We start from the raw sequence: 25,064 nt of genomic DNA on the forward strand, positions 1-25,064 counted from the left end.
TTCCATTCCTTTTTCTAATCGGTTCGAGTCTGATAATCACCGGCATGAGTAAAAGCCGCGTTGCACGGGAAAAGATAATTTGTTAAACAACAGTCACGTGTCACGTTAATCAAATAAAATTCCCGCCGATTGCATCTCCCTCGAAAATATAATAAAACATTATATAATATATTTATTTATGTCCCTGGTGAAAAAATGGCTCATATTTTCTTAGAAATTTTTTAAAATTATAAACTCTTGGCCATTATTGTTGTTATTTGTTACTTTACATATTTATATATAAAATACTGATTTCAGTTTCTCTTCCCAAGGTAAAGTATAAGGGGGTCTACACGTACGAGCCTGGCTCGCAAGTCCGGCTCGGCTCGGCTTCTAAGACCATCCTTCATATCCTTTTGTTTGTTTCAATAATTGTTACATGTATACACGCAAGAGTAATCGACGAGATCGGTATGCTATTATTATAAATTACTATTATAAATAAAGACCAACAATATAAATTGAGAAATTCTTAAAAAAGTACACCACTATGGCTCTTACCCCTCCAATTAGTGAATATATATGATACTGCGACAATAATATATTCTAACTAAATTTGATATTATCTAACTAAATTTAATATTATCTTCAAATCAAATGAGCAGTTTGCTGAGGCAACTCTTATATTTTAATAACTATAATCACTACATTTAACTATTTTGACATACTGAGTTTACTGTTAATTTTAGTCATTGCAATACAATTACGTGTGGCAATTCCAAGGAGATGAGCAGAAACTTTCTTTTGTAATGGTAAGCTCGTAATGCAGTACGTCTAGGAAAATGGAAGCATTTCCGACTACTACTTTATAATAAAAAAAAAAACGTTTGTTTCAGTTTTCTCTACCATCCCTCTCTAATTTTTCTGCATCTTATATGTATATATTTAGTATTTATAGGAATACAATTAATCATAACTAGAAAGAATATTATTATAATAAAAGAAGGAAAACATGTATGGACATATTTTATATATGATTATATAAATATGTTTAAATATGTTTTTATATGAAAAATTTTTAACTGGGAGTAAAGATAACTATATTCTTATTATATGCCTCAATTTTTTATATTTAAAATTTGCATTTTATTTATGTTTTTATTAGCATAACTACGTACAATATTTTTATTTATTTACAGTAACTGGAAATTTCGCCGATTTGTTATTAAAAAACTGATATCCTTGGAGATAAAAATGAATATAATCCAGACATCAACATTGCAGTTAATTTTAGAGAAACAGTCAGTTGGTACCTTGAATTTAGAAGAAACAGAAGTCGACATTTTCGAACATCTACCACTGACAAATGAAATTGAACTTGAAGCGTTAGAAAGCAAGTTAAACAATGACTCAACTTATAGAAAACATATGGTAAGTTATACACTTGTTGTTCTACATAGAATATTTATGAAAATAATTGCAATTTAATAATATTATACAATTACTGGATAACGTATAGTAAATGTATAAACGTTTGCAACACTAAAAAATAATATAACATATTATAGATAGATATAAATATTAATGTGCAAGATAATTTTATTATTTATAAATATTCTAAAGTTGCATATCACCTTCAGAGGTGGTGGAGGCGGATTCGAGGTTCCGGTTCATTATCCGCGGGTTCATTATCCGCTGGACCACGACACATATACTCGCAAAGACAAATACAACAAAATATTAAAATGAACACTGCAATAACAACTATTATATAAAAAAAAGAAATATCTTGAATCATATTGAAGTGCGTCCTTTAACGTGCACTGCGAACCTTCGATGTGATTTGATATGATATATTCGTTATGATTTCGAGCCGGCAGCCCTTTTCCCCCCTACAACCCCCTACAACCCCCCGTAGGTCGTGGGCCGTAGAATATTGACCAATTACATTCGAATTTAAGGAGAATTAAGGAGAATAAGATTAAGAAGAATAATCGACTGTGATTGGTCAATTTCTTGCGATTCGCGACTCGCATTGTAGACCCCGCATAACAACTTTCTCTTTTCACAAAAATTGACCCTTATTGATATTTTACGTACCAAAGTTTTAGAATATTATACGAAATTATGCAAACTATTGAAACTAATAAAATAAAGTTTTTAATTTCCCAAGAGCTTCTTATACCTGCGTCATAAATCACAACTTTCCATATCTCATTGCAGATATGTTTAAAATAATGAATATAATTAAGTTTCCTATCAACGACAATCCTTTCGCGTTTTACCTTTCTAGATGCACGACTTTACATCGCCCGCTTTTCTTTAGATCTTTATGTGTGCATAATGCGTCATTTCGCTACATTCATAAATATCACATTTTCTTTTCATAAACATTTTAACTTCACATGAAATATAATATAACGCATCGCACATTCGCACAGTTATTACGACGAATAATTTATTGATTTTATTTTTATTTTCAGGTTTCCCCGTTACGCTTTGGATCATCTCAGGAATCAAAAGGTTAAGTATATTTAATAAAGGTAAGTATACCTATTTACGTTAATTAAGGTAAGTACACCTATTTACGTTAATTAAGGAGATGCTGGACTGACGGCCGAACTTCCTCGATGTCGATAATGTCAACATTTCTAATTTTGTTTTTCCTATATCTGTTTTTGTCTAACGAAATGACATCTGTCTTTGTTCGATTGCTGCGCCATCTCTGCTTACTAGTTTTGCGTGTATATTTTTGTGGAAAATATACACGATTTCTTCGAAGTCCAAATTTTTTTTTCCAGGCTTTCAATCTCAATTTCAACGGTACGTTAAGGTGCGCCTTTTCACGTTGACGCTCGATCGGCTCGACGCTCATCTTCAGTGAGCAAAAATCTTCAGAAATAATATTTTTTATTTATATATATATATATATATTCGTAAAATATTTTATTACTTGAAGATATTACTTGAAAATAATTAATATTTTACGTATTTCGAAGCCTATTTTTGATTGTATACATACTGAAACGACCAACGACGATTCAGCATCAACGCTGGATGTTGAATAAATTCAGCTTTTATTTCTTGACGCTATTGAGAAAAGTAAATTACTTGAAGTCAGCACTTGTCATTTTTTGTTACCATTTAAGACAGACAAGAAATTTACATTTGCAAATACAGAATGTTTCTGAAAGAGCGCCCATTAATTACATAGCGCTATTTTTTGTCAAAAATTGAGTCGAAGAAATCTGAACCATTTTTTTTCTATAATGCATAATTCTAATGCATAATCTGTACAGCATTATTGACTAAGGTCAATTCAATTAGCACCATTCTTTAACCGAGCGTACGCTCACTGACGTACTAATACAGAATTTTTCAACTCAATTTTTGATAAGAAATAGCGTTATGTAATTACTGGGTATTTTTTAAGAAACACTGTATGAGAATTTATATTCAAATAAGTACTAATATATTAATTGCACTTAGGGCCGGTTTTTCCAAACTGTTGGTAAAGTACCTAATAGTTAAATCATATATATGTCTTTGTTTATCCTTTACATTAGACAAAGATAAATATATGATTTAACTATTGGGTAGCTTACCAATAGGTTGGAACAACCGGCCCTAAATGTAGTTAAATTATAAGTTTTCTCAAGTCTACAGGTTAATTTAAAACAAAAGGAAATAAGAATTCTTACAAACTTATGTTATCTGTAAATATTTCATTTATTTTTATCAGTACTATGTCTTGTTAAAAATTTCGTTCTGTAGATTATTCTGCGTACATATACATTATAGCGTATATCGGAATCTTTAACAACTACCTTTTTCAACGAAATATTAATTTTTCTTAAATTTAAGCTTGATTTTTGTTTTTCAATGTTTATTTGCGTTTTCGATATTGTCATTAATTCGAGTTCAATAAAATGTGATTTATTTGAAACAATCAAATTCATAATTATTCCTTAATATATATAGAACAAATAAATAAACTTATATATTTTATTATTTATTTTTTTACCAGTTTATTTATCTTTATTTCTAATTCAGAGACGTATGTGATGTTGAGCGAGCTACACACACACACACACACACACACACAGATGCTCGATTTAATAGAAATATACAATTCGATCACCTGGAGATGAAAGAAAATAAATTCAACAAATTTGAGTTAAATTTAATAACTCATCATCTTAAAATGTAAACATTTTGAGATAATGAGTTATTAAATTTATTCTTTGAAAAAATAAAAATAAAACATGGCTATTTTGACTGATTTTGTATCTCTTAATTGTTAATCTAGTCTCTGTGCTTCATTCGATATGAAATTGTATCGTCGTTTTAGGAGAAGGTAATTCGAAAGAATAAGGCCAAATTGTGAGCAATAAAAGCTTTGCAAATTTATTTTCAAACAATATCAATATTGTTGAAATGTAATGTTGGAGCAGTCAGATAAAGCGAGAATGTAACGTATCCTACATTATGAAGGAAGTTCGTGATGTATCATTCATCGAATCTATTCGTTCGTTTATCTTTCCGCTAGCATATTTTAGAGATGCAATTAACAGTTATTGCATAAATAAGAAAGTCGATACTTATTAATTATAATTAAGTAACACCGTAATAATTATTACGATAAAAGTGCGCAAAACTTTAAAATAAAATCTTCTAATATTTTGAAGTCAATCTCACCTTCAGCGAAAATAGTTGTGTTATAAAAGTTCTTCATATAGATCTAGCATCTGATTATTCAGCTCTTTTCGGTAACTGTAAATTTTATACAAAATATTTTACCGGAAAAAATATTGATTGTTTTTAGCAATGATAAATGAGTTGATCATTTTCAGATTTCTCGAATAAAAATAAAAATATTCGACATTGCGATAGCTTAAGGACAGCAATAGATTCATAGCAGGCTTTGCGACATTTTATCGATTTTCTTCTCGATTTTCTTCTTTTTATCGATTTTCTTTTCTTCGATTTTTTTTCGAAATTTGATAGCTGTTCTCGAGGTTTCTTCGGCAATCGATGGTTGAAACGCGTGTTGATTTCAAACGTAATCAAGATGAGAGCGAACGTAAGCCGCTATTTCGCGAACTTATAGTCATAACAAACCGAATAGTAACATTTACTTCGCCAGTAAATAATTAACAGTAAAGACTTTTAATCGAACTTACTTTGACCAAAACTATGCAATGATCGTACTGTCACAATAAAAAAAATTATAGTCAGTAGGGTCAATTAAAAAAGTTTTTACAGTCATAACGATTCCAAGAAGTCAATAGATCTATCGTTTCCGCTCGCTGTTGCCAAGGGTTCAAAGTTTCTGGTATATTTTTTGTTCATTTCGAGTATAAAAAATCGCGCGACTTTCTTACGTCGTTCAATTATCAGTCAATTAATTGTCGTCAGTCATTACCTACTTTAGGTCGCGAACAGTCTCCTGAGAGGGAAAATCGTCACTCATGTTTTGTTTATCTTTAATTAATTACAGTTGAAATATCACAATGTTGCATGTCACATCTCAAGTAAGTATGTAGGCTCAAGTGCTTCGTTGTATAATGTACCCAGGTAGCAAGACTCGTCATTTTGACGTCAATTGACGTCAAAAGTCTGTCATTTTGACGTCTTTTGACGTCATTTGACGTCAAAATGACGAGTGCTTGCTACCTGGGTATATATAAAATATATACATATACATATGTAATAACACGATAAAATTTTTACTGTGATATAATTTATGAAATTACGTTATATAAATTTTCTCAGAAACTAACATTTTAAAATATCTAAAAAACATGACATTATTTATAATCGTCAATAAATGATTGAAGGTATAAATTATTGTATATTGTTAAATTTATAGGCATCTGTTAAGTTTTTATTATCGATACCTATTGTTAGTTGAGAATAAATCTTATATCACGATTTTTAAATCGTATTGGATTCAAGTTCTCGTGATGGATCAAGCTATATAATAAAGCGCTCGCGCATGAAAGATTCATTGAGTTAATAAATTCAGCCTTTTGATGAATTGTCCTCGTGAGAGAAGAAGCGTTTGCGTCTAATATGCCAATGGAACATGGGGTACACGTACATGAAATGCCATACAAAAAATGGCCATCGATATTCCCTCCACTTTGCCTCAATCCTGATTGGTCGAGTTAGCGGTCCAGGGAATCGATCATGTATCTTTTTCTAGTTACATGATCGTTACTCTGAAAGAAACTCCATACTGCTCGCAGTCTAGTATCTGTCGTGCTCACCGACTGCGTGTTCCCACATGTTCTCTCTTTCTTGATTTTTCATTTTATACGGATAAATTAAATCTACTTCGCATAAACAGTGAGTATAAAAATCGATTAGCTTTTCCGATTAATCTTTAATTTAGCTTTCGTCAAATTTCCGTTAATTTCCTTTATTCGCTGTATTCGCTGTATTCGCTGTATTCATATATGTTCGACTTAATCGCTATTATGCATATCGATATGTAAGATGGAAAATATATTATAAATAACATAAAAAATATATATTCTTGAAAATATTAGTCACTTAGAAAACGTAAGTGCAGCAAACATGAGCAATTTTTGTAATTTTTTTTTGTTTCTTCTTTGTTACTAACGCGGTGGGAAAAAAAAGCACGTGCTCACGATATATCAGATGTAGAAAAAAATGTTTCCATATTTTATTTAAAAAACTTTAAGAAACTGTTTTTTCTTTAAAATATTTAATTATTTAATAATGATATACATATGTTTTTACAAATTAGTTCATATTTTCAAACACTAGCACATTATTATCTAACCTCAATTTCTTTTTTCACGAGACAGAAGGCTTGTGCTATACTTATTGCTAGGGCACGTGGCATACTAACACATACTATACGTTTACGCGAGCGTTACTTCCGTAGTAACTTACGATAATTCCTTCGCGTAAACGGGATTTTGTAGTATTAACTAACAATAATTTACTCCGCGTAAACGAGTGAATTATCGTAAATTACTACAAAAGTAACGCTCGCGTAAACGTAGTAACTGACAGTGCGCATATGCACTAGTGGCTCAGACTTCCACAGACTTCTATATACCACTAGATTGCTCATTTCGCAGCCATATTTGCATCCAAGAATGGAGAATGTCATTGAATATTTTTTATACTCACACATATACAAATCATGCGTAACAATATATCATACTGAATACTGAATTCAGTCACGGCCAATCACGTAAAACACTCAGATCACTGCATAGTACCCTAAGGGTATTTTCCGTTTTACCCTGCATAATGCGCAGAATGCATCATTTATCCTTGTTTAACATTCGATGAACAACAAGGATAAATGATGCATTAAGAATCATTTCAACTATCTCCGATTAGTTTAATCAGCCGATTAGTCCACTGGAAATGACCAATCGCATTTGTCGTTAAAATCGTCGATTAAAATTAATCGAAGTTGGTCGAAGTGACCCTTATACCTGTGCTAGAACATTTATAAAACTACATTTTATAAATGTTCTAAAAGGCGTATACATGTGCATATATAAAGAATATGAAAATAACTAGTAACGGTCCGGTTTCACTTTTGTCTCTCTCTCTATCACATGCGAAATAATCATAGTGAGCAGTCCAAGTGTGCATTAAGCCCCTTGCACAATGCCAGGCAATAGAAACCGGAAATAACAAAAAAATAGTTAATTACAACCTAAAAAATTCTAATGCTATGATTGGTTAGCAACAGGCAATAAGCACAGAATTTCCAACGTGACGGAAACTCTGTGTCTATTAATTGCCTGTGTCACCGTTTATTCTGCATTTATACATGATTTCTGATTTCTATTTCCTGTTCCTATTGCCTGTTGCCTGGGATTGTGCAAGGGGCTTTACAATATAGTACATACAATTATAGGCCTGTTCTTTTTAGCTAAACTTCTCGCACATTTTATCTTTCCTCTTTTTCTCTACATCGTAAAAAGAAAAAAGGAAAGATGAGCCGTACAAGAAGTTCAGCTAAAAAGAACGGATCTATTATCTATTTTCAGAATAGAATCAATGCTTGAAAACTTGTTTTCTATTGCACAATGTTTCATGCAGGAGTAAGTGAATTTTGAGCAAGTTGATTGGATCATCTCTAAATACTCCATTACCATATATAATAATTATAAGAAATAATATGAGAATTATACGACCGTTATATGATATACAATCAAATAGATTAAACTAAAATCGCCATTTAACGGTTCGAGCTGGATCTTGGTAGCCAAATTATTATATATATATATATATATATATATATATAATTGTGTCACAATAACCGGTTAACAGTAAATTAAACGTTTATTTCAGGCGATGTAAATAAACAATAATTATAATTATAAATCGAAATTATCTTTACTTCCTTCTCAATAGAAATAAAAATATACAAAATTGATTCACTAATCTCAAGAAGCATTATTGAAAATTGTTAATTACAGTTATTTGATAAAATTAATTTTGATTGTACTAGACGCGCTAATTACCGTTCGGCTAAATAGAGTTTGTATGCTGTATTATAATAAACGGTGCACAACACAATTGCGACAAACAAAAGTGTGCTACTTTTGAATGTCAATACTGATAATGCAAAAGCAAGCAAGACAAATTTATACTGTATAATGTTTAAAGATTATATATATTATATAATTATAATAGATATAATTAATTATATAATTATAATAAATGTAAAGCATTATAATGCAGCATTTTAGCGTTTTTATGCCAAAAAGGGCAAGAATTATAAACTTCATATCTTTTATCTGCCTTCAGAGAAAAAAAATGACATTCCATTATCCATTTGAGAGTGAGAGTTTAAGTCGATATCCCTATATCGGCAGGGTCTCAACAGGAGAGGAAAATTCTGTTGACTTTATCTATCAATTTGTGAAGTGGTGTAATGATGATTGTATCAATAATTTGGCCACACTTAATACTGTATGTTACATATTTGGGGCACCTACTAAATTTCCAAAATATGGAGATTTTTCTAAAACATTCATTATGGTATGCGTATATTTCGCGGGATTATTGTCCTGTAGAAGTAATCACAGTTTAACATTATGCTACAAGATTTTGTACTATTTGACACATTTTGACATTTCAATATTTTAATACAGAGAACTTATGATTTCGATATCTCATTATCTTCATGGCCTGAAAACATTGAACGACTTAATAAAAGTACACCATGGCATGAAAAAGATATCAAACACATCAATCATCTGGGTATGTAATATTTTAATTGATAAATAAAATATTATTAAAGAAGAAACGTTTCCATTTGGAAGAAATCATAATTATACTTTCTACTTTATAGAAATCGAGTTTCATGAAGCTGTATATCCAATCAGAGTCTCTATATACGAAGTATATAATCCTGGAAACATAATTAAAATTTGGGCTCAAGATTCTTCAAATGATCGGTGGATTTTATTGTGGGATGGATCGCCTCAGATTGTGCCTCCGATATCAAGACTATTTTCCCCACCCTTACAGCTGTGTAACTTTAAAACCAACAAACTCAAACTAGAATTTAAGCACAGTATATTAGACTACACAAAGCTAGACGCTGTGATGCTTATCGGAACGTCAGAATTGATCCTTCCCAGAAATCCTGAAGAGAGTTTAACTGATCTATTAAAAAGACTTAACTGCATGTATTCTCACCATGAGGATGTCCATAATCTAACAGCAAATTACGAAAAAGCACATTTGGATATTGACCATCTTCAAAAGAATTTTCCTGAACACTGTATTATTTGTAAAAGGTATTACATTTGTCAATATTAAGTAGATAGCAAAACGTGAGTGTGCAAATCATTGCTGAAAACAGTTTATGTATTGTTGCCACAAACATTGCGTAAACACGAATGAAATCGTAGCTCTATAGAATTCATATTTATAGTGCTTTGCAGCAAAAATGTGTTGTTTCCATCAATAATATTTAAACTATATAGCCAATGGAGCTTCCGGGCGTAAACTGTTGCTACCAAAATGTAACAAATAATGAATAGAGACCATTGCTTGAAACAAATTCAATACTGTTGCTGAGCATTTACAGACGCAGCTTTACATGTTGTTTGTACAAACATTCGTCACAAATTTACACACATATTTCGTAAATATAACTGACGTTTTGCTATCTGGGAATATTCAATCTTTCTTTATTCTGTTAATAATAAAAATAAATTTGTTCCGACATTATTTGCAGCGATATAGAAAACAGTTTTTATAAGAATAATTTCGGGAATGAAAAGACATCTGTACTTCTTAGGAAGGTAATCCCTGATTATATGAATCGTATAGATGAATCCAAAGAGCTATCACCTGACAGTTTTTCTGCGTTTTCTGTAAAGTATTCTAAGAAGTCTATTTCTCATAATAATATTTATTTCAATGTTATCTCATGTACTAAAGTTTTGTGTTTTATCTTTCGCAGGATGAAGTAATTCTAGAAATATTAAAGCACTTAGACTTGAAGACGTTATGCAACATGAACCAAGTAAATAAGCGCTTCAATGATTTAACATGGGACCCTCTACTATATACACGTTTGAACATGCTAAATATCTGTTGTTCTACTTATTTTTATAATATACTTTGCTACTTTACACCTAGATGTAAATATTTGCAACAATTAGATTTTACATTATGCAACTTTTCTTCTTCGCATTTCGTGCAATTTCTTGAGAATTGCGGCAAGCATTTAACGCACTTACGATTCATTAAATGCAGATCTGTCGACAATGATGTCCTATTCAAAATTTCAGAGATATGCAAAAATTTGAAAGGTATATATGTATATATATATATATATATATAAAGATTATACAAATATAAAATTATTGTTGAGTTGCATGTATGACTAATACATATTTTTTTAGAGTTGTATCTGACGGGATATTTTGATAATGAAGGACTTTCATGTCTCGAAAATCTAGAGAGCCTGGAAGTGTTGACACTTAAAACAACATTTTATAATATAGAAGCTCAATGTCTTTGCAAAATACTGCAAAAAAATAAACGGATGCGTGAATTATATTTGCACTGTGAACTTAGGGGGATTTACAGTATGGAGGAGTGCCCAGTCGACACCGTTGCAACAGTGTTAGGAAATTCGTGTCGGGACTTGCAAATGATAAATTTACATGAAACAGGTTTTATTACATCGAAGGGTATTAATGCCCTTGCTGACTGTAAGAATTTACGAACAGTGGATCTTGGGGAAATGTATGTGCTACATTTTCTTTCGAAAAATATATATTACGTATTCTTTATTAAAATTTGTTTCTCTTGCAAGATTCTTGAAAAGGTTACTTTGATTTTATTTTTGTGATTGAAGTTCTGTAATAATTATATGGTTCTTGTTACAGAATGGAATCGGAAGGATTCGACCTTGATGATAGCTTGAGCAGATTGCTTTCCTCCTGTCAACTGCTAGAAGATGTAAAATTGAATAGTATTGTCCTCACTGATCGCAATTTGAAATTACTAGCGGAGTGCAAAAACTTGAAACGTTTATATCTGGAAGGAATGGAATTTGTAACACCTGATAATGTTTCCATTATTCTCGAGCAATGTCCTAAATTGCAACAGTTGAGCCTCGTGCTCCACGATATTAGCCCCTACTTGATTAACCAGTGGAAGAAAAGTCATCCACATGTGTTTTACGAGGAAGGAGGAGAATATATGTATTGCGAAGAAGAAGATGTATATATGTGAATATTTCTTAAATCAATAATTTAATTATTGGTTTAATAATCCAGATATATCGGGTCTAACGATAATACAATTGAATAAATTACTTATGTTTTTGGCACCCCGTGATAGCACTTTAATTGAAGCAACAGCTCTTTTTTCTCAGTGTATAATTTCTCTTACAATTTTTTATTGAAATAATTTCATTATAATTGATATTACATATAATCTATATGTATAATTACCACATTATATTTTCAAATTATAATCCTTCCGTGTTTCTAGTCTCTACCCACCCGAACTTCTCTGTCAATGTATTTGACCTACCTATTCATATTTCTACCTATCCATATCCTATTTACCTAACGCGTCATATATTCCTACCTACCCGTATTCATTAGTTTATTTATTAGTTTATTTAATTTATTGTTTAATTTATTAGTATTAATTAGTCGCGACCGCGAGTACCCGAGATTAGGGAAGTATATATTAAAAATTTCAATAGTTAATTTAAAATATTTTAAGTTCGCGGCTAAGATTAAACTGAAGACGTCATCACTTTTCTGTCTCCGCGATTACATGCACATACATATATGTGCAAGAAATATTATCTTACCTGTATGTATGTATTACGTTTTACGTTACATTTTGGTGGTGTTGGACACCAACCTACCTTGTGTAGATCCTCTTTTTCTTATTTCTTCTGGCCAGTTTAACCTTACCCTTTTCTAGCCAAATCCATTCTGGCGGCAAAGCCAGAGACAGGAAGGATAAATACTCCTTCTATTGCCGGCTGATTACAGCCGGCAGATGAACGCAGTTAATTTTACGCTCTTTTCCGAAACACGACCGCGTCGCGAAGGACCATTCGTATATAGCAATTAAATGAATTAATTATTGAATTACTAACGTCTAAAATCTACTTATTATCTTATATTATTCTAATTTACATACATGATAATTTCTTTGATTATAAACAAAACAGATGTTAATAAGTCAGAAGCTCTTAATTTATAAAAAGCTTTTAATATCAACCGCGTATAATTCAAACTGTACTCGCGAATAACAGGAATTTTACTTTAAATGTAGATAGTACAAGCATGCAGAATTTTAATAAAAATGCGAAATAAATGAGTAACAATTGATAAACGATTGAGAAAATCTAAGGCCCATATTTTCGATTTATCGTTTCGAATATCGAGTCTCGCCTCAAGCAGGTGAGAAATAAAGAATTAATGACGTGAGATCCGAAAGGAATAATAAATTTCCCGCACAATATTGCTAATATTTCGTGCACTTGAACGAACATAATTTAAATTTCGATAGCTACATCTCGTACTATGTATTACATATATTGTACGTAATCCTTCCAAAATTATCTTATGGTGTATTTTTAGATAAATATTATATTCCTTAAATACAAAGATTTAAAGCAATGCGAAATTGGTCGAGTTTAAAAAGTGTTCGCTACAAAAAATTTTTCTGTTTTACGAGATGACATTTACCTATATTGGATCTCACGTCATATCACTTTAAACTGGTATGAAGACAATTATCAATACATATGGACAGACTGTGAAAGTTTTGGCTATATAATTGGCACGTCATAAGAACATTGCAGATAATTTCAATTAATAATCGTGAACACAAACATAATTTTGTTAAACAAATTACATGGAATATGTCAAATGGATTATACTAAATGACTATAAAATGTTGTAAGACATTCCCTTTATTTTCGTTCGTGGTATACATGCATTACTTAACATATCTCTAATTGTAAGCATATATATATTGCGTTTTTGCACCAATTTATGTAATATTTAATCCTGAATGACATTTCGGAAAAGGGAAGATAGGAAAATAAAGCTAAGTGTTTGTTACTCATTGTCAGTAACAAATTGCCTAATTTATTTATTTACCTATTTATATTTTATATATTTCTATTTATATTTCTATTTATCTATTTCTATTTATATTTTATATATTTCTTTTTTGTTTAATTTGACGTATACCTTTTAATTTATTCTACGAAGGCATATATAATAGACTAGCTGGTTACCCGGGCTTCGCCCCGGAGGACATATGTAATAAGACACGCAAATAGTCTCTCTCTCCCTCTCTCTCTTTCTCTCTCTGTTAATGTTAATTCTCTCTCTACTATGCTTAGAATCAAACTCGTTAATACTTTAATCTTACCACATATTGATTACTGTTGTCTCGTTTACCACAGTTTGAGTAATGAACTGAATATTAAATTGCAGAGACTCGTTAACTGTTGTATTAGATTTATTTTTAATCTTAGACGAGATAAGCATGTTACTCCGTTCAGGCGGCGTTTGGGATGGCTTTCGGTCGAGAATAGAAGGCTTTACTTTCTCGGCTGTCAGATTTATCGCATTCTTAATATGTGCTCTCCTTCTTATCTACAGGAACTCTTCATTCCTCTTGATCCAATGTTGAGGAGATCCGGCCGTTTAGCCTCATCATCACATACTTTTCATGTTCCTCTCCATAGAACCACCACCTACCGAAATTCCTTCCGACTATCTGCGATTTCCTTTTGGCACTCTCTTCCTGACAGCATTTCATCTGCATCTTCACTGGGCACTTTTAAGAGTCTTCTTCGCTCGTTTCTGATTGCATCTGAGTCTGATTGATTCTTATTTCTGTGATTTTAGTTACTTGTTGATCTTTAGCTCTTAAGCTTAGTATTAAGATTTATTTAATTTTAAGTATTAGTTTTAGTTATATATTAGGATACTTTGTACATTATGCGTCTGCGATTTGTTATCATTGGTTTCTTTGCTTTCATCTACTGCTGATGATTGGTGCTATATTGTACTGCTATATATTGTATTAATTTTATGCTATGCTATATCGTATTGCGTTTGCTGTATATGCTATTCGTTTGTTGCATTGCTTTAGTTTCTATGTTACTTGCTTGAAGTTGCCGCTTAATTCAACACAGTTGTACTTCATAATTACTCATGCTTGAGAGCACTTACACTTCATCTTGCAACTGCAGTATTGTTGTAACTGCTACAGTATTATATTATTGTAACTGCTTTATTACTTTTTTGCCCTTTAGCCTTGCTTGGGCATAATAAACCTAATCAATCAATCAATCAATCAATCTCTCTCTCTTTCTCCCTCCCTCCCTCTCTCTCTCTCTCTTCCTCCCTCCCTCCCTCCCCCCCCCCCCCCCCCTCTCTCTCTCTCTCTCTCCCTCCCCCCCCCCCCCCCCTCCCTCTCTCTCTCTCTCTCTCTCTCTCTCTCCCCCCCTCTCTCTCTTGTTGTAAATTACAATTTTTAAATATGCCATTTACTAAAGTACCTAACGTTGTTGATGCCTCGCTTGGCGGTGCACGTATGCATTCCACTACGCATGACACTATGTGTGACACTGTACATGATTCCACCAATGATCTTTTGCGTCGATTGATTGAGCGGATGGATAAATCTGATGCAAAGTTTTCTTTTTTCATGGATGAGTTAGATGCGAAGTTTTCTGCGTTTATTGAATGTCAGCAACGTACCAACAAGGAACTAAGTGATAAACTCAGTCAATTAAATCGGCTTGCTGACACCGTTGGTCAGAATAGTCAGCGCATTGCCAAATTGGAGCAAGATAACGCTGAACTTATTCGCGAAATTCACGACTTGAAATCTGCTCAGTCATTTCAGGGATCTCATGAGGGAAATGAGTTAATCATTTCGGGTTTACCATTGGCGTTATCTGTTGCTCCATCTGAGCTTGCCAAGAATGTGCTAAAGGCATTGGACGTTCCTGACTTGTCTTGCCATATTCTCGGTGTCAGAACTGTTAAGAAGGCACTGTCGGCGACTTCCACTGTTGCTGCATCTTCCGGCTCAGTCGTTGTTACCTTGGCCTCGAGTGCCGTGCGCAATATGGTTATTTCAAAAAAGCGGGCAAAGGGTGTTCTCAAATGTAAGGATGTATGCGGTGGTAACTCAGATCGTTACATTTATGTAAACGAGTTGTTATCCAAGAGCACTTACGACATGTTACAACGGGCTAAGAGTGCTGCTAAAGAGAGGTCGTATAAGTATGTCTGGGTAAGGAATGGTCAAATATATGTTAGGTCTTCTGATGGTCAACCTGTTATTCATATTGATTCCGACACTGATCTAGCTAAGCTTATCTGACTGGTCCGACCGGCTCGTCCCTTGTTCTTTGATCGTTCGGCTTAATTAACATGTAATTCTTCTGGGATACGTTTTGCTGAACTCAACGCTTATTCCTTTCGTGGACATATCGACTTGCTTGCACGTGAAATTGGATAACATTGTTTCTGGTATAGAACTTCTAGTGCTTTCATTCCTTATTATTAGTTCGTAAATTGCGCTGCGCCTTAGTTCTTAGTTTTATATACACTATTTAGTTCTCTTTAGTAATACTGCTCCTTATCTTATTCTTTTTCACTGTACTTATTATTAGTTAAGTTGCGTTAGTTCTTAGTTTTTTACAGGGTATATTATTAAGATTGCTGCTGCTTGCCTTATGAGAGAGAGCATGCACATCATACTAACTTCTGACCGCTATATTTCGCTTTTGTTTATATCTTATTGTATCTCTGCATATTGTAACTGCTATATTATTGTAATTGCGATATTATTGTAACTGCTATATTACTTTTTTTGCCCTTTAGCCATTGCTTGGGCATAATAAATTATATCTATCTATCTATCTCTCTCTCTCTCTCGATTATTTCCCGAAAAATTGGAAAAATTTCGGTACCGGCTTCCAAAAAGATCGGTAACGAAAAATTATACACTTTATAGCACTCCCCGGAAAATTCTACCCCTGTTTGATCTATAATTCTTTGAGATTTGGTCAATTATTTCCCGAAAAATTAGAAAAATTAGAAAAATTAGAAAAACCGATTTCCAGAAAATCGGTAACAAAAAACTATACACATAGTGGCACTCCCCGGAAAATTCTAGCCCTATTTCATATACTTTTGGTAAAAATTCCGTTCAGGGGTTTAGGCTGGGCGTTGATGAGTCAGTCAGTCAGTCAGGACATTTGTCTTCTATATAAAAAAAACCGGTTTCCAGAAAATCGCTAACGAAAAACTATACACACAGTGGCACTCCCCGGAAAATTCTACCCCTATTTCATATACTTTTGGTAAAAATTCGGTTCAGGGGTTTGGGCTGGGCGTTGATGAGTGAGTCAGTTGATGAGTCAGTCAGGAAATCTTCCTTTATATATGGAGGGGTTAAAGCCATAGTGGTGTAAGTCAATTTTTTTGACCACTTTTTTTTTCTTCTTTTTTCAACATATCTGCATGTGTAGACTGCATCTATGAACTTAACTCGATAGGTTAAAAAAAGTGACTTACACCACTATGGCTTTAACCCCTCCATATATAGATGGATTACGTGATTTATCCAGGATTAAATATTAAATCCTAATATGTTACAGTCAATCCATTTTAAGGTAGTGGATATGCAATATAGTATGCAATACAGTATATGTAATAATTTATTATTGTAATTTGACAAAAGCGTCTCTGCAATATATTTAATGTAATTGTAGATCCGTAGATCCATTACCTCAATTATAAAAATTTATTCATCACTCACCGACCGATGCGCAACAGCGGAGTTATTATGCAACGTCGCTACGATGATTCTGTAACAAGCAAATATAAAATCCAAATTAAATTTGTAAAATTTAATTGCATTGTAAAAAAGAAACAGTCACTATTTCAAAAAATAATTACTGAACACTGAACTCTGTATTCTAGTTTATTAAGCAAATATTTTGCTTGGGACACTCCCCGAATTCAGGAATTTTCCTGTTGCAGTTTGCATCAAAAGAGAAAGTTTCCATTGAGCGAAAGAGAGAGAGAGAGACAGCTACATGATAGAAAGAGAAAGAAGATGGCAGATGTGCACAAGTGCTTGGCGTGACCGCCCAGGCGCTCGCTGCGGATGCTCGAAGGAGAGGTCGGGATTCGGGATAGATCGAGGATAGTCGAGGTCTTTTCTCTCCTAGTTGTTGAAGACTGCGGACGTATAGTCGAGTGCGGTCTTAGAGTATTCTAGATTGCGCAATATTGTATATCGTTTATTCGAGATAGTAAATACGCTCAGGGAAAAGATAGTTTCGCGATACGCGATTACTATTAAAAGTCTTGACGCAGCGTTCGTTCTACAAGTAATTGAATCCGATATTAACGTCGTATTCCGAAGGATCGAGATTTGTAGCCCTAACAGCAAATGTATATTTTGAGAATGTTCAGAGGATATTGTAAAGTATAAGATATTATAAGGATGTTCTCAGTATATTAAGTACATCTTTAGTATATTCTATAAATATACAGGATATTAATGCAGTTAGGGAGCCGGGTAACGCCCGTGAACAGTTTGATTCGTTAATCGCTTACGCATAATTGTATTCGTGTGCAAGAAGTAAATATATATCGTTGTTTTGTTAACTCAAAACGAGATTCAATATAATTATTTAAATAAATCTTCATCTTAATCCTTGACGAAATCGTTCGTGAACCGAGTGTTAGTGCGCGACCTTGTCCGAGGATATTGATCATTACTACGCATAAAGCTGAGCAGTGGACATTTTGTATCTTGGTACGAGACAGGAAGGAAGGAAGTTAAGCAGCTTTCGAGTACATCGTTGGCTCTCATACGTTCTACGCTTACACGATAAACGTAGTGGCGACCGTTATTTCAACTCAAAGTGAGTTTATAATATTCTTAGACCCGAAGTTCGGTCACAACCCTGCTGAAAATGACCGATTAAATCCGATTGGTTTCGTATTAAATTTGGTGAAATCGGGGGTGAAATTGAATCGGAATGAATGCGTTTTCAATCCGGTTAATCGGATGCCCGATTGGAAGTGAATCGGTTCTAATAACAAATCAATCGGAATCGTTTTTAATTCGGCATTTCCGGATTGATCTGAATCCGCCGTTATCGGTTTCAATCGTATTAATGCCAATCCATTTTAATCGGATAAATAAAGTGACCACATGAATCGTATTGAATCCGCATCAATCGTGAAATTCTAATACAACACCGGAATCGGATTTAAGACGATATTTCCGGATTTATCTGAATCCGACTCAATCGGTTTCAATCGTATCTGCGTTTAATCCATTTAAATCGGGTAATGAAAGTAGCTATGTGACTCGGATTAAATCCGCTTTAATCATTAAAATTGTATATAACACTTAATTTTTACGTAATAGGGTTCTTACTACAGGATTTCCTTTTGGTAAAGTTATGAGTTCTATATTTGCAAAACTGTAAAATGTTTTCATTTAAATAAATACTGCACATTGTAATAAATTTGTAGTACAAAGAATGGAATTATAATAAAGTAGTAAATAATCCTGTTTATATATCCGGAATTCACGGATTCTATCAGTTTGAATCGGTCAGTCAATCCGTTTAAATCATTATAATTTCGTGATTTTGGGATTCACGAAATCATAACGATTTAAACGATTGACTAAGACCGATTCAAACCGATAGAAAACGAATGAAATTACATCCTTGAGTACGAATCCGTTTCAATCGTTTCTAATCGGTATAATCGTTACGAAATCATAACGATTCAAACCGATAGGAACCGATTGAAATTACATCATTAATTGACTACGAATGTTTTCAATCAGAGTAATCGTTATAAAATCATAACGATTCAAATCAATAGAATTCGATTGAAATTACATCCTTGAATACCAATCCGTTTCAATCGTTTTCAGTCGGTGTAATCGTTATAAATTCGCGATTTCCGGATCAAGAATCCAGATTCATGCGGATTCAAAACTTTTAATCGGATTCAACCGGTCATTTTTAGCAGGGAACACAAGTGCGACAAACAAAAGTGTGCTACTTTTGAATGTCAATACTGATAATGCAAAAGCAAGCAAGACAAATTTATACTATATAATGTTTAAAGATTATATATATTATATAATTATAATAGATATAATTAATTATATAATTATAATAAATGTAAAGTATTATAATGCAGCATTTTAGCGTTTTATGCCAAAAAGGGCAAGGATTATAACCTTCATATCTTTTATCTGCTTTCAGAGAAAGAATATGACATTCCATTATCCATTTGAGAGTGAGAGTTTGAGTCAATATCCCTATATCGGCAGGGTCTCAACAGGAGAGGAAAATTCTGTTCACTTTATCTATCAATTTGTGAAGTGGTGTAATTATGATTGTATCAATAATTTGGCCACACTTAATACTAGAAGTTACATATATGGGGCACCTACTAAATTTCCAAAATATGGAGATTTTTCAAAAACATTCATTATGGTATGCGTATATTTCGCGGGATTATTGTCCTGTAGAAGTAATCACAGTTTAACATTATGCTACAAGATTTTGTACTATTTGACACATTTTGACATTTCAATATTTTAATACAGAGAACTTATGATTTCGATATCTCATTATCATCTTCATGGCCTGCAAACATTGAACTACTTAATAATAGTATACCATGGCATGAGAAAGATATCAAACACATCAATCATCTGGGTATGTAATATTTTAATTGATAAATAAAATATTATTAAAGAAGAAACGTTTCCATTTGGAAGATATCATAATTATACTTTCTACTTTATAGAAATCGAGTTTCATGAAGCTGTATATCCAATCAGAGTCTCTATATACGAAGTATATAATCCTGGAAACATAATTAAAATTTGGGCTCAAGATTCTTCAAATGATCGGTGGATTTTATTGTGGGATGGATCGCCTCAGATTGTGCCTCCGATATCAAGACTATTTTCCCCACCCTTACAGCTGTGTAACTTTAAAACCAACAAACTCAAACTAGAATTTAAGCACAGTATATTAGACTACACAAAGCTAGACGCTGTGATGCTTATCGGAACGTCAGAATTGATCCTTCCCAGAAATCCTGAAGAGAGTTTAACTGATCTATTAAAAAGACTTAACTGCATGTATTCTCACCATGAGGATGTCCATAATCTAACAGCAAATTACGAAAATGCACATTTGGATATTGACCATCTTCAAAAGAATTTTCCTGAACACTGTATTATTTGTAAAAGGTATTACATTTGTCAACATTAAGTAGATAGCAAAACGTGAGTGTGCAAATCATTGCTGAAAACAGTTTATGTATTGTTGCCACAAACATTGCGTAAACACGAATGAAATCGTAGCTCTATAGAATTCATATTTATAGTGCTTTGCAGCAAAAATGTGTTGTTTCCATCAATAATATTTAAACTATATAGCCAATGGAGCTTCCGGGCGTAAACTGTTGCTACCAAAATGTAACAAATAATGAATAGAGACCATTGCTTGAAACAAATTCAATACTGTTGCTGAGCATTTACAGACGCAGCTTTACATGTTGTTTGTACAAACATTCGTCACGAAATTACGCACATATTTCGTAAATATAACTGACGTTTTGCTATCTGGGAATATTCAATCTTTCTTTATTCTGTTAATAATGAAAATAAATTTGTTCCGACATTATTTGCAGCGATATAGAAAACAGTTTTTATAAGAATAATTTCGGGAATGAAAAGACATCTGTACTTCTTAGGAAGGTAATCCCTGATTATATGAATCGTATAGATGAATCCAAAGAGCTATCACCTGACAGTTTTTCTGCGCTTTCTGTAAAGTATTCTAAGAAGTCTATTTCTCATAATAATATTTATTTCAATGTTATCTCATGTACTAAAGTTTTGTGTTTTATCTTTCGCAGGATGAAGTAATTCTAGAAATATTAAAGCACTTAGACTTGAAGACGTTATGCATCATGAACCAAGTAAATAAGCGCTTCAATGATTTGACACGGGACCCTCTACTATATACACGTTTGAACATGCGAAATATCTGTTGTCCTACTTATTTTTATAATATACTTTGCTACTTTACACCTAGATGTAAATATTTGCAACAATTAGATCTTACATTATGCAACTTTTCTTCTTCGCATTTCGTGCAATTTCTTGAGAATTGCGGCAGGCATTTAACGCACTTACGATTCACTGAATGCAGATCTGTCGACAATGATGTCCTTCTCAAAATTTCAGAGATATGCAAAAATTTGGAAGGTATATATATATATATATATAAAGATTATACAAATATCAAAATTATTGTTAAGTTGCATGTATGACCAATACATATTTTTTTAGAGTTGTATCTGACGGGATATTTTGATAATAGAGGACTTTCATGTCTCGACAATCTAGAGAGCCTGGAAAAGTTGGAACTTGAAAGAACAAAAAAAGAATGTCTTTGCAAAATACTGCAAGAAAATAAACGGATGCGTGAATTATATTTGCACTTTGACCTTAGGGGGATTTACAGTATGGAGGAGTGCCCAGTCGACACCGTTGCAACAGAGTTAGGAAATTCGTGTCGGGACTTGCAAATGATAAATTTAAATGAAGCAGGTTATATTACATCGAAGGGTATTAATGCCCTTGCTGACTGTAAGAATTTACGAACAGTGTATTTTGGGGAAATGTATGTGCTACATTTTCTTTCGAAATATGTATTACGTATTCTTTATTAAAATTTGTTTCTCTTGCAAGATTCTTGAAAAGGTTACTTCGATTTTATTTTTGTGATTGAAGTTCTGTAATAATTATATGGTTCTTGTTACAGAATGGAATCGGGAGTAAACCTTGATGATAGCTTGAGCAGATTGCTTTCCTCCTGTCAACTGCTGGAAGATATAGAATTGAATAGTATTGTCCTCACTGATCGCAATTTGAAATTACTAGCGGAGTGCAAAAACTTGAAACGTTTATATCTGGAAGACGTGGAATTTTTAACACCTGATAATGTTTCCATTATTCTCGAGCAATGTCCTAAATTGCAACAGTTGAGCCTCATGGTCCACAATATTAGCCCCTACTTGATTAGCCAGTGGAAGAAAAGTCATCCACATGTGTTTGACGAGTGTGGATATATAAGAGAATAATATATTATAAATCAATAATTTAATTATTGGTTTAATAATCCAGATATCGGGTCTAACAATAATACAATTGAATAAATTACTTATGTTTTTGGCACCCCGTGATAGCACTTTAATTGAAGCAACAGCTCTTTTTTCTCAGTGTATAATTTCTCTTACAATTTTTTATTGAAATAATTTCATTATAATTGATATTACATATAATCTATATGTATATATGTATAATTACCACATTATATTTTCAAATTATAATCCTTCCGTGTTTCTACTCTCTACCCACCCGAACTTCTCTGTCAATGTATTTGACCTACCTATTCATATTTCTACCTATCCATATCCTATTTACCTAACGCGTCATATATTCCTACCTACCCGTATTCATTAGTTTATTTATTAGTTTATTTAATTTATTGTTTAATTTATTAGTATTAATTAGTCGCGACCGCGAGTACCCGAGATTAGGGAAGTATATATATTAAAAATTTCAATAGTTTAAAAGATTTTAAGTTCGCGGCTAAGATTATAAACTGAAGACGTCATCACTTTTCTGTCTCCGCGATTACATGCACATACATATATGTGCAAGAAATATTATCTTACCTGTATGTATGTATTACGTTTTACGTTACATTTTGGTGGTGTTGGACACCAACCTACCTTGTGTAGATCCTCTTTTTCTTATTTCTTCTGGCCAGTTTAACCTTATCCTTTTCAAGCCAAATCCATTCTGGCGGCAAAGCCAGAGACAGGAAGGAGAAATACTCCTTCTATTGCCGGCTGATTACAGCCGGCAGATGAACGCAATTAATTTTACGCTCTTTTCCGAAACACGACCGCGTCGCGAAGGACCATTCATATATAGCAATTAAATTAATTAATTATTGAATTACTAACGTCCAAAATCTACTTATTATCTTATATTATTCTAATTTACATACGTGATAATTTCTTCGATTATGAACAAAAAAGATATTAATTAGTCAGAAGCTCTTAATTTTAAAAAAAGCTTTTAATCAACCGCGTATAATTCAAACTGTAGTCGCGAATAACAGGAATTTTACATTAAATATAGATAGTACACGCATGCAGAATTTTAATAAAAATGCGAAATAAATGAGTAACAATTGATAAACGATTGAGAAAACCTAAGGCCCATATTTTTTATTTATCGTTTCGAATATCGAGTCTCGCCTCAAGCAGGTGAGAAATAAAGAATTAATGACGTGAGATCCGAAAGGAATAATAAATTTCCCGCACAATATTGCTAATATTTCGTGCACTTGGACGAACCTAATTTAAATTTCGATAGCTACATCTCGTACTATATATTACATATATTGTACGTAATCCTTCCAAAATTATCTTATGGTGTATTTTTAGATAATAATTATATTCCTCAAATACAAAGATTTAAAGTAATGCGAAATTGATCGAGTTTAAAAAGTAATCGCTACAAAAAATTTTTCTGTTTCACGAGATGACATTTACCTATCTTGGATCTCACGTCATAACGCTTTAAACTGGTATAAAGACAGTTATCAATACATATGGACAGACTGTAAAAGTTTAGGCTATATAATTGGCACGTTATAAGAACAGATAATTTCACTTAATGATCGTAGTTTAACTATGTTTTTATTTTAATTACGCAAGGTGTAGCAAACTTCCTTCCGATGTTAAAACATATAATAGCATAGCAAATTGCGATAACACTGTGATGTACGTGTTCTTCTCAAATAAAATAAAATATATCTACATTACTTTGCGAAATAATTTATTTAATTACCAAGAGGCATGTATTAATTTATAGATATAAGACAAACCTTGTCCTATATGTATAATATTTCTGAATAGTTCAGTGTCGCGCGTCGGCATTTGGAGCTTCCTCTTTCTGGTTTACCATTATGCAACAATACTGTAAGTCATTTTTTCGTCTAATTCTTTTCGACAAAGCATTTCCTGCATTCACAAGCGCATGGTATTGTAAATGTAAAGATTTATATCATTCGATCGAGATTTCGTTGAGTGTCGCCCGTCGGCATCTGGAGATTTCCTCTTTCTCGTTGACGATCGTTATGCAAGGGCATTTTAAGATTTTTTATGATCTAATTCCCTTCGAGAGTAGTAAAGGACACGTAGCAATAATATAAAGATACTTTCCGAGAATCGGTCAGTATCGTGTGTCACTCGTCAGAGGTTCGTTCTTTTCCTCGATCGCCATTGTGCAATAGTATTCTAAAACTTTTTCATTTTCTACTGTTTAATTCTTTTCGAGAGAGCATATGCCTTGTGTTAAGAAACGCATGGCATTGTCAACATAAAGTTATTTCTCGTAATTCGCATCCCGTGTCG

General features: G+C 32.7%; 2 protein-coding genes across 5 annotated transcripts; both read left to right on the top strand.

Annotated features, from left to right (window-relative positions):
• The first annotated feature begins 6,096 nt into the window (after positions 1 to 6,096).
• On the top strand, positions 6,097 to 11,836 carry LOC139774302 (F-box/LRR-repeat protein 4-like). Its single transcript, XM_071709494.1, has 8 exons — positions 6,097 to 6,330; positions 8,788 to 9,021; positions 9,135 to 9,243; positions 9,335 to 9,785; positions 10,229 to 10,367; positions 10,457 to 10,808; positions 10,902 to 11,247; positions 11,391 to 11,836. Exons 2-8 carry the CDS (start codon positions 8,797 to 8,799, stop codon positions 11,737 to 11,739), a joined length of 1,971 nt encoding a protein of 656 aa, XP_071565595.1. The 5' UTR covers positions 6,097 to 6,330; positions 8,788 to 8,796; the 3' UTR covers positions 11,740 to 11,836.
• Positions 11,837 to 17,721: 5,885 nt separating this feature from the next.
• On the top strand, positions 17,722 to 24,472 carry LOC139774308 (F-box/LRR-repeat protein 4-like). 4 transcript variants are annotated; one of them, XM_071709514.1, is made up of 9 exons: positions 17,722 to 17,905; positions 18,072 to 18,445; positions 19,814 to 20,047; positions 20,161 to 20,272; positions 20,364 to 20,814; positions 21,258 to 21,396; positions 21,486 to 21,837; positions 21,922 to 22,255; positions 22,397 to 24,472. In XM_071709514.1, the coding sequence occupies exons 3-9, from the start codon at positions 19,823 to 19,825 to the stop codon at positions 22,713 to 22,715; spliced, it is 1,932 nt and encodes a 643-aa protein (XP_071565615.1). In that variant the 5' UTR covers positions 17,722 to 17,905; positions 18,072 to 18,445; positions 19,814 to 19,822; the 3' UTR covers positions 22,716 to 24,472. The 4 variants fall into 4 exon arrangements, with proteins under 4 accessions (XP_071565615.1, XP_071565609.1, XP_071565623.1 ...); XM_071709508.1 differs by having other exon boundaries at positions 17,722 to 18,445; XM_071709522.1 differs by having other exon boundaries at positions 17,722 to 18,445; positions 21,922 to 22,132.
• The last annotated feature ends 592 nt before the right edge of the window (positions 24,473 to 25,064 follow it).

The sequence above is a fragment of the Temnothorax nylanderi genome, unplaced genomic scaffold (genome assembly GCF_030848795.1).
Source record: "Temnothorax nylanderi isolate EJ_2023f unplaced genomic scaffold, tnyl_v1.0 TNYL_tig0004_pilon, whole genome shotgun sequence".
Taxonomy (NCBI): Eukaryota; Metazoa; Arthropoda; class Insecta; order Hymenoptera; family Formicidae; genus Temnothorax; species Temnothorax nylanderi.